Source organism: Montipora capricornis, chromosome 12, assembly GCF_036669925.1.
Source record: "Montipora capricornis isolate CH-2021 chromosome 12, ASM3666992v2, whole genome shotgun sequence".
NCBI lineage: Eukaryota > Metazoa > Cnidaria > Anthozoa > Scleractinia > Acroporidae > Montipora > Montipora capricornis.
In genome coordinates this window covers 4,657,168-4,668,244 of record NC_090894.1, presented here as the reverse complement: position 1 = coordinate 4,668,244, position 11,077 = coordinate 4,657,168, and the positions used below count along the sequence as shown (strand labels likewise).

Here is an 11,077-nt window from a genome sequence, read left to right as displayed (position 1 = left end):
AATTCCAGCAGTGCCCATCCTCCCACCCCCCCCCCCCTTCCCCGGGCTAATCCCCGGGCATTAGCATTAGAACCAAATGGGCAAATTCCCCGGGGTGGGGACACACAAGTCGTCTAAATGCCCCGAGGTGGGGACGAAGAAACAGGCCAGTGTGTTCCCGTGGGTGATTGTTTTGAGATAAACAAAATATAGTTCACGTTGTTGATTTTATCGACATGCTTACAAGTAATGCAGAATTATCAAAAATTGAGAAAACACACCTTTAAAAACATGTACAAGTTTGTCGACTCCCTGACGGACAAGCCATTGCTCGACAAACGCCTCGTCTTTCCCGAGGAACTCATCCATGGCACTTTCGAAAACACGTGTAAAATGCCCAGCCCCGGGCCGCAATAAAATTGCGAATGCCCCACCCTGGGACTGACAACGTGAGCAAATGCCCCGCGGATGCCCGGGAAGAGGGGGGGGGGGGGGGGGTGGGCACTGCTGGAATTGACTGATGCGTAAGCATTCGGAAATGTTAAGAGCATTGTGATATCCCCATAATGTAGCTACAGGATATGGTTTTGGACGTTTTCAAGATTCCTGTTGCGATAATTTTTTCGAAAGTTTACTAACACTTTGAAAGAACTGAAAATGACAGTCCCAAAATTCCAGAAGACATATGATAATCCCTTGCGGCCTTTTTCTTCAGATCCACAGTCCTGTTAAAGATTCGTTCTTTGTAACCAACATCCACTTTAGGACAGAATACTGTCTCGAGCCTTTATTCTTAGGGAACATTAGATCGGAGGACGAGGACGACTACGACTACGAGTTTTCCGTATTGAGCATGCGCATAAGGTTTGGAGGCCGACATTTTTCGAAATGCGCGTGCTCAGAACGGAAAACTCTTACTCGAAGTCGTACTCGTCCTCCGATCTAAAGGTCCCTATTAGGAACAACGCCTATTGTTTGCCCAGGCTTTGTATGCTTTATATGGGGAAAGAGCTCAAGTCTAGAAATTTGTAAGAAATTGCGAATGGTTCCAGCATCAATCGCACGTATCTCGTATACCCATAAACAATGAATACAGTGTTTCAGTTCATCAAAAAGTGAAGCTAAACGTTGACACTACAGAAACCCCCGCTGTTAAGTGTGTTGTACGCAGAATTCAATGCGTCTAGCGCCCAAGGTAGAGAACAGCCAGACGATGGGGTAACGCCATACTTGACTGGGTGTGGGGACGGAAACGAAGCTGTTCATTTTACTCTCGCAAGCAAACGCACATCTGTGCGATGGCATATCCGGGGTAAGAGGTTAATCTTCACCACTTTTCTGCATTCGGTGCATGCTCGCGTGTTTTTTTGCCCAGCCATTCACGTATCACAAAACTCATCTCAAACGAATGGTGCTTGAATAGGGACAAGCAGCCTTTGTTTCAGCTATTTAATGAACAATGAATAATTTCCGTTGATTTGACATTTCCTTTGATTTGACTGACGTTTGATTATATATTTTTACGCTTTAAAAAAATACCCAGGCACGTAGTAATTTCACTCAGAGAGCAAACATTTTTCCCTGAACTGTTTCACGCTTCTGCCGTCTGTATGAATTGATTAAGCTGTTTTTGTTTTGTTTTGCTTTTTTTTTTTGGGCCGTTTTGCTAACCCGTAGGCTCGATTTCCAGCCGTACTGGGAGTGCGGGTAACATCCTCCTCCTAAAGAACGGCTGCATCACTGGTCCACGTCGTTTGTCCGCGACGTAGCACCCTTCGCAATTGCATTTTGTATTCAGCCAATTATTTTTTGTGCATGGCAGGCAGGGGACTTTCTGATTGGTGGAAAATACAATTGGATGGACCAGTGATCCAGCAGTGGTGTGCGCGGAGTAACACATGCGCACAAAACGGCTGGTCAATCGTGCCTACCTGACCCATTGCTACCCTGGTTCGAGGATTTCTTTTTGTACAATAGGCCATTTCCGAGTTCATGTCTGCCTCCTCTTCAAAGCGAGTATAAGTGCAAAGTTTTTGTGATGATAATTAGTTCTACTTTACATATGAAAGAAAAATAATTTTAAATAAGAAAAATTTTACACTTAGACTCGCTTTGAAGAGGAGGCAGACATGAACTCGGAAATGGCCCATTTACAGTCCGACTGGATATCCACAAAGAAGCGAGTGTTCATCGCTGCGGCATCTTTAACACCATTTTCTGTATTGTGTTTTACGTATCGATCGCGTAAGGCCCGGGGGTAACGGCTTCAGCGTCCGTTCGATTTGTTGAAACATACTGAATCAAAGCGGAACGAGTTCAATTAAAAGCATTTAATCTTTGCTTCAACAACCTTTCAAGATTCCGTTTGCCCCCCTCTTTCAACATTGCTGGGTGTGCGCGTGCGTACTATTCGGTCTGTCAATGGCGTATCCATCATGTCCGTATCCATAGTAACAAACGTGGCAGCGGACTGAGACTGAATACCAGGCCTTTCGTGAAGCTTTGTTGAATCAAATGTTGATGACGTGTTGAAACTGTTTGCTTACCCCAGCAGTCAACATCGTTCAACAAAATCGAACGGATGTTAAAGCCGCTTACCCGGGCCTTAACTATAACCTTGAATAAACAATACGATTGGCGTAGACCAGTTGGATTGTGTACTGTTTTTGCTGAACCAGCCTTCGTAGCTAACGGTTTAAGAGTAAAGCGCGCGCGACCTTGCGTGCGAGAGGCAAAGCAGCGACAGGAATAGTACTGAGGACCTCTGCTTCATTTGCTCGTGGGCTTCCCTACATCACCGGTTCAGTTACTTTGCGAAGGCTGTTCGTTGTCCACAGTGACTACCTGAGGGACATGACAAAATAAAAACCAACTTTCATTAACAACCCATTGATAAAGTTACCGAACTAAAAATTCGCACGGGTAAAAGAAAACAAGAAAAGTTATACGATAATTCAGGGGTTTCATTAAGGGCCGGGCACCGGGCAAACTGATCGGCTGTGGATATGACTTTGCCCGGCTGCTTTCAAAATCTCAAAGGAATGGGTTTTTTTTAATACAAAGATCGGTTTAAAAAATACCCTTTGTCATTTTCTTGATCTGTAAACGCGGTCGATCGCCGATTACTTTTCTTCGCGAGACGAATTGCCTCCAGCTGAGAAAAGGCCAAGATGTGAGTGCACTTTTTTGTGTCACGTTAATGAATTGATTTTCTTGTGGATATTGGTATATCAAATCATTAAATTGCCTAAAAAAGGTGTGATTTTTCTGTGGTTGAAGAACAATGCTTTGGGCTCCAGAATGCAGGAAGACACATCTCTGCAACTTAAGAATTTCACAATTTCCTGGGCGAGTATGCCACCCTCCTGGGCGAGCATACCACTTTGATGGCAAACATTATTTCCTTCGGTTTAAGGTCATTCTTAGGAGGAGCGTTGGTTCCGTATTAGGTCCAGAAAAGTGCAAAAGGATCAATGAAAAAGTCAACATCTGAAAGGTTACGCACCCAAAACTCGTTTTTCGTTTTCTTCCAAACAGCACCCTTTGGAACCCAGATATCTTGTCACGCCATCTCAGTGTTCGAAGATCTTGACCCGTGCAACACTTGCTCTCAACGAACAGCGCACATCCTGTACAACAAAACAGAGAAATCAATTTCGGTTTGCAAAACAAACTGACTCATGTAGGTCCACAACAGATCCGAAGCTCACTTAAACCAAACATTGCTATTCAATGAATACGCGAGTCGCTGCTTAAAAATCAATTCGAATCTGCACTGATTGTTGTGAAAAAATGCGGCACACGAAAACGTTGATCTAGCAACACAATCATTCCAGCCAAAACACGGCTACTCACGCAATCAACGACGAAAACGCTGACGGCGACAATCAATGGCGATTTCTATCACGACAAGCACGACAGTCCAATGATGCCAGTCCAACGCCACGGAGAAATACGGCACCGTCCTGAGAGAATCTCCACCCGCCTGAACCGCGAACACAAGAAATAGGACTGCCAGAGATAACTGTGTTGAGTTTTCGACCTAAAAAGTCTTTCACTAGACAGAGAACGTGATGAGTATCCGCAAGATCGCACACGGACGAAACGACACTATGAACTTTGTACCATCCCGCTTTAAGAACCTACAATCGAACGCCTCGACTACACCTTTGAACAACGTAAGCCGCTATCTTAACGGGAAGAAAAGGTTAAGGTATTTCCAGCGTCTGTGTGGAGATCCCATCCCATGTTAAACTTTCACTTAAAACGTTGACCCAGGGAAATTGCTATACATAGAGTCACACTCAAGGTACAGAGCGAGGGATTATTAGAATTTGATTTTGCTTGAAGTTATCGAAAGCGTTTTCAATTTCCCACACACTCGTAATTCCACGAAAATTCCCGAGGAACTAAACAGAAAAATGTGTGGAAAATCGAACAGGCTACTACGTTTTAGGGAAATTCTTTACATTGGATTTATATCCAATTAACTTGGTAAAGACTTGAGTAAGGTCTGTCTGTGACCAGGTAAGCACATTAACAAGGTTGTTTTATTAACTGCTATGATGGAAAAGGATTGAAACAAAAACGATAGAAAATCACTGACACAATTTGCTAAACTCAGTTTTTTTTACTTGATCAACACCAAGAATGATTAAATCTCCTTATACTTTACAGTTAACATGGTCGTTCTTTGGGGGCCCTTCACCATAGTGTTATCTTACAAAAAAAAGTCCATAAAAAGTTGCACACGAGTGAAAAAACGTAAAATTGCATGGTTTGCTCTAATGTTAATTTTAAAAATTAATCAGTCGATCTACACAATCCATCGGAACGTCATAAAGGCCACACCCGACCGCACGACGACGACGACGACGACGACGACACTCACGACAATTATTCGGTCCGTCGACAGCTCGGGCTCGGTTTTCCAGACGCTTAATACCTGAGAGAAAAAATGAAAGAAGCCCACATGGAAACTTTGCAACATGGTCCATATTGTGTACGAAGATCGCAAATACTCGGTATTTAACCCAAAGTTTTCGGGAAGATACACAATTGGTTGTCCTGTTTTTATCTCCCGCTTTATCAATTTTCGCATGCTCGGTGCCAAGATTCGATTGTAATAAAGGACTTTCAAGATGGATCGTGACCATAAAAGGGCCTTTCCCCTGGGAAAGATTTCCGTCATTTCATCCCAGACACCAAAACTGCGAACATCTGCAAGCCCTCGCACAGTACGATGTTGATATAAATTTTAAATACAAATCTGCATTTCCTTAGTACGATTAAGAAAACGTGAGCGCAAACCTTTTTAAGGGCCGATTTACACGGTACGATTTTTGTCCCATGCGACAAGTTTACTACAGGCTTACATCTCGTTTACGATTGTCGTGTACGTCAGAAAAAATGTCGTAGCATTTTAAAACATTTTGTAAAACGCTGCGACAATCGTAAGTCAGGTCGAAGACCTGTCGTAAGCGTGTCGCATGCGCCGAAATCGCACCCTGTAAATCGGCCCAAAGAAAGAGTAAAAACTTGGAAGTTCGCTTCCAGATTCTCAATTTCTCCACTTTTTATTGACGAGGGGAGGCTAAAAAAACTAATGAGGACATTTATCCCTTTCACTCCCACGATCAAAAAGTTCATTCTCCTAACTACTGCCATAGATTTCTTTGTTGGTACGTCACGAGAATATGGTGTTACATCAAGTGATATCCCTCAACTTATGAATATCTTCATTCTCAATACCTGTCTACCTGACAGTGCAATAAAATCGGGAGGTGAATTTACATACTGATCACTACTGGAGGTCAAAGTCTCACCTGCGACTGCCATATCCATCATGGCGTGGATAACCTTCGTAGAAACCAGTGTATCTGAAAAACAATTTTGGCACGTTTACTGCTATCATATAATAATAATAACAATAACAAACAACAACAACAACAACAACAGTATTATTACAGTATTTACTATATTAGGGGCAAGGATGAGAATACCAAACAAAGAAAACTATTTTTAACAAGAGAGAGCTTGATTTGTATTGTCTACACGCTTCAGGTTTTGGAACATTACTTTGCCATTCTGTCCAAAACAAAAAGACCAAATATTGTTGTGAATGGCATGATCACACAGTTAATGTCGGCTTTCTTGCTAGCTTTTCTCATGCAAGCCAGTTAAATTTATGAACCTTCATCTACATGTTAAACGAGGAACACAGATTAATATATTTATTATAAGCCATTCTGATTCTCATTAATTTGGCCATTGCTCATTGCGTGAGGTTCCTTTTGAATTTGTGTTCTTGCAACGGCTCCTTGGTTAATGATTTCACCAATCAAGATTTAAAAAGGGCATGAAATAATGTCACTCTTCACAACTAAATAGCAACCCTTGTAATGAGATTACTCCTTAGATTACAAGTAAGACTACAGGCTTTGCCTTGTCCCCATTGAAAAACCTAATTTTAAACCCAACTGGCATGATTACAAAATGAAAACCTTCCGGGCGCGGTTGTTCGAAAGCCGATTAACTTAATCCAGGATTAGCATAAACTTTTGTTTCGTGTTTTCAACTTTTTGGTTAAAGTTTCTTTTGCTTATTTTTGTTTTTCAAGATCGACAGCTACTAATGTAAATTTTATCCGAATATCAGCATCAAACAGCATTTGGGAGTAGAGAAATAAACTTCTTGGTTAATTTTTAATCTGGGATTAGCGTTAATCGGCCTTTGAACAACCGGGCCCAGGTCACCCGCATACTTGTACTTCATGCGAATGACCATATGTTCACACAATTGTTGGGCAGTAATCAAGAGTGAATTTTACCCTTGGAAAACAGTACAGCTGGGTCACACATAAGTTGGTTTTCTAGTCTGGTCTGAGAGGTTTTACACTCGAAACTTTAAGTCCAATGACCCTTACATAAAGTTTACCCCTGGAATAATAGCTATTACAAGATGGTTCACCTTTAATTGGTAAAGCAAAAATTTTTTTGGACACCGAAAAAAAAACAATATGTCAAAGACTTGACTGTCACAAGAATTGTACAAACTGACCAATGAAATAATTGCCTTGAGGTTAAATACCTTGGAGGAGACCTTCCTGGGCTTCGACTTCTGTATTGATAGCCATAGTAATCCCTGGCTGGTGGGTAGCCACCTCTTCGGTCCATATACGGGTCATAGTAATTAGGTGGCGGCCGGTCATAAGGACCCCTTCTTGGTGGTCCATAGTCGTTACGTCGATAGTCGCGACGATCGTCAAACCTGTAAGTGGAAAGGATCCTGTCAAAATACTAAAGCCAATCTCAATGGAGTGCTCATTGCTATTTCCTTGTGATTGACTTAAAAATCTCAAATCACTTTAACCACTAAAGAAGGCAGGATTGCAAACACATTTTTATACACTCTGAGCAAGTTACCCACTATTCCTAAGGAGACTGATTGCAAGGCTGTGCTCTAACAGCGGTTGGTCGCCTGAGGCGACCAACATTTGGCTTTAGGCAAGTGAGAAAAATTACCTGGTCGCCCAGCCAGGCACTCTACAATGGAGGACAAAACTCCTTGGGACGGATATGGAAAACCTTCCTTCCAGAGCCTTTCCTTTTCAAATATTCAAATGTAGCATAATATGCACTTCTCTAACCACGTGGATACCGCGAATGGCCCTCCCCTCCCCCTTCCAAACAATGTTGGAATGAAGAAACTCTTTTAGGACAGGGTAAAGTGTACAGCGCCGCACAAACTACAACATTGCTTGGGGGGTGGGGGAAAAGGGGAGAAATAAAGGCAGATCATGTCAAGCGTCCTAAGAGTTTTGTCCCCCATTGTAGCTTATAGTATTTTGAGGAGGTAAGCAGGCTAAAACTTTTAATATGCTGGTGGTAAAAGTTTACAAAAGCTCTCAGAAAATGTTTTTATTATTTTTACGAAACAACCGGTTCAAAGGCCGTTCTACATGATTTCACACGCAACATAATCCGTGACTTTCCACATGAGGGCTAGCGGCCGCACGAATTTCAATTCCTTCTCAAAAATAGCATTAAATTTGGCACTTGGAGTTTGGAATTTATTCGTTATAGAACTTTAAAAAAAAAAAAAGGTGTTACTTCTGCTCTGGGTAAAGTGTGGCTCGCAAGACAGTGCAATTTATTTTTGCATGAACCGGGAATGGCAGTTAATGCAAATTTAATATTTTTACGATTTTTACAGTCAGATCAGAGCAATCCCGCACCTTGTGTTTGGTGCTGCGACAAATCATTTAGTGTCCTACAAATAAATATGCAAAGACTGACGCTTCGACTGAATCCACACAAAGCTCATTCAACGTACAATGTAACATTAATTTTACTGGTAATATAGGGGAAAAATACTGTAATGTAGCAATGATTTTCGTCCAGATCAAGATGAGAATTCTCCCAACTTCCCCTCGTGTTAAGATGAGGCTATGTTAACACGGAAAATGTCCTCTATTGCTTAACGATGTTAAACCACTGGCAACACAATACAAGGCAATTAACCCCTGATTACATTTTCATACACTTTGTGACTAAATTTTTGTATCTAGGTGCAAAATTTCAAGCTCTGATAGAACATACTTTTACAATACCATCTCCAAAAAATAAATGACTGGGAGCACGGCTGGTGTCGTGGTTAAATCTTAAAACTCTGATGTCTTTCTCAAACCTTTATTCTACATTTTATGTTGAGGATCTCACCTTCGCCTTTTGGGGCAGTCTTTTGCCCTGCAAATAAAAAAATAGGCACAAAGTGTGTGCATTTGTCACGGGTAAACATTTTTTGTCTTTTATGTGTGATCATCAAAAGTTATTTGGGATAACATGACTCGGTGGTTACAGAAATTAACCACAGCAGTGGGGAATTTGTTACCTCCCTCCTACTCCCTCCCCACCAAAAAATTGCGTTTTTGCCCATCGTTTTCACTGTCACAAAAAAAAAAAAACGATTGAAACCATTCAATGAGAAAAGCCAAGAACTCCGATTGTTCTAGGAAACAAATTTATAAACCACCTCTCCAATTCTCAGGTATGTACAGTACATCATTTTCTGAGTTATTTGTCAAAGCGTTTCATGCATTGAACCTAATTAGCAGAGTTTTGCATGAAGACATCAGACGGCCAGCAATTGACGAAAACACCTGGAGTTCACTTTGTAGGGAAAGTGCTTACTTTTTGCTCACTACACTTAACACTCCAATTACCACAGGTACAATAATATTACCCCCCACATTTTAATCATTTAATCCTTGAGAAGCTGATATTTCTCCAATTTTTCAGCCTCCTTTTCTGCCACCCAAGCATCTCCTGGGATAGCAAGTGTTACCATTATTATTTTCATTAGCATTACCATTATTTCATTATCATCATCATCATCATCATCTCATTATTATTATTGTTATTATTATTATTATTATTATTATTATTATTATTATCATTATCATTATCATTATCATTATCATTATCATTATCATTATCATTATCAGGTTCTAGCTTACCAGTGGCCATGTTTCCCACATGAAAAGCACTCATCTTCAGATGGTTTGCCTTTGGTTTTAGCATACTGTAAAGACAAAATTCAAGGTGATTGGCATTCATACAACCAGTTCTTACTTAGGACCAAAGTCCAACCACTTGAAATGGTCTTGGCAAAAGACCCTAAAACCATACTATTTGGTTTCCAACAAGGGCTACATGTATGAGACGGGACCTCTGGTTTACAGTCCTAATTTGAGAAGACTTGAACGTCTAACCATTTTGCGGGTGTAATTACAAAGGCAGCACTTTCTCCTCAGCTATTTTAAGACCCTCAGTGTTGGTCCGGCTCACTCTCAACCTTCCATGTGACAGCCCGATGCACAACCAACTGAGCCACCGCAACAGTGCAGGGTACTCAGTGTATCTGACACAACAACAAGGCTTTATCAGAAAGATTTTAAGGGAACTGCGGACAAAGTAAATGGACAAGGGTTTCCTGCTTTCTCTTTTCCCAAGCAAACTGTACCCATGGTGCCAAAAATTCCAGAACAATGAATGTAAAAGGTGACTTGAGAAAAAAGAAAAGCAAATTAACATCAAATTGCAATCCGGAAGTACTTTTGGTTGTTTCACATGTCAGAGACTGTAGAGTCAAACTCCGAGGTGGTGGTTGGGTGAATTAAAGGCTGTGACAGGCTTTTTTGCCCATGCAAGTTTTCTCAGGATTCATTCACTTGAAAAAAAAATTCTCAGGCTTTCTCTATTTGTTGTAACAAATTTTCATTACCAACTTAATAAATTCATTGCTATGGATTTGGGTCTGGTGGGCAAAAGTAGTAATTAACTAATACGGACTAACCTGTACTTGGATGTGGGTTCCACAGAATTCAGAATCATCTAAATTCTCGAGAGCCTCTTTCGCATTCTTTTCTCCCACCATGTGCTATTAAATTGAGAGTAAAAGTAGCAGAATTATCAGAATTTAGTCGAGAAGTGTGTATTTATGTTACTGTAGGACTACATTTCATAATAATCATCCAATTGGGAACAGTTAGAGAAAGTTTCAAAAGATGGTCGTAAAACCAAAACCAAAGTAATTACTTTGGCCAATCAAAAAGGATGGCGACAATCCAATAAACCAATTGTAATTGGTTAGTGTTAGTGTAATTACATGTAGCCGACACAAAGCCCAGGAAGATGTGCACGCACAGGCCACTATTGGTTTTGGTTAAATTTTGTTGGCACGAGAACTTTGAACCAATCACTGAGTGAAGTAATGCAAAACCAAAGCAATTCGCTAATTACTTTAGACACTCAATTGAAAACCACTCCAAGACATTTTTTTTTTATCACACCACTGGACCAAAACGAATTAATCCTGGCTTAGTTGAACTGAGAACGAGAAGTTTTTCAGGCATATGGAGAAAGCTTTGCTGTCTTCCACAAAAACCCCAAAACATATTTGTACATCACTTCAAACATCAGCCAATTAGCCTGCCATGCTTTCGCTCTGAAAGCTATGCTGTGCATACTTTTGGCAAACTGTCCAAGAAAATACATAATAGCAATTCTGGCCTATGATTCTGAGTCAGGAACAAAAT

General features: G+C 40.9%; 1 protein-coding gene across 2 annotated transcripts in view; it reads right to left on the bottom strand.

Annotated features, from left to right (window-relative positions):
• Nucleotides 1-2,137: 2,137 nt before the first annotated feature.
• The window catches only part of LOC138026129 (RNA-binding protein 4B-like), a 9,623-nt gene continuing 683 nt past the window's right edge, over nt 2,138-11,077 (bottom strand). The window contains exons 2-8 of one of the 2 annotated variants that reach the window (XM_068873331.1): nt 10,336-10,419; nt 9,497-9,561; nt 8,700-8,726; nt 7,069-7,248; nt 5,805-5,858; nt 3,485-3,608; nt 2,138-2,823 (exon numbers count right to left, since the gene is read on the bottom strand). In XM_068873331.1, coding sequence (XP_068729432.1) covers nt 3,590-3,608; nt 5,805-5,858; nt 7,069-7,248; nt 8,700-8,726; nt 9,497-9,561; nt 10,336-10,419 — 429 coding nt within the window. In that variant the 3' untranslated portion in view covers nt 2,138-2,823; nt 3,485-3,589. Of the gene's footprint in view, nt 2,824-3,484; nt 3,609-4,589; nt 4,925-5,804; nt 5,859-7,068; nt 7,249-8,699; nt 8,727-9,496; nt 9,562-10,335; nt 10,420-11,077 lie in introns of those variants that run through there. The other variant, XM_068873333.1, reaches the window with a different exon arrangement.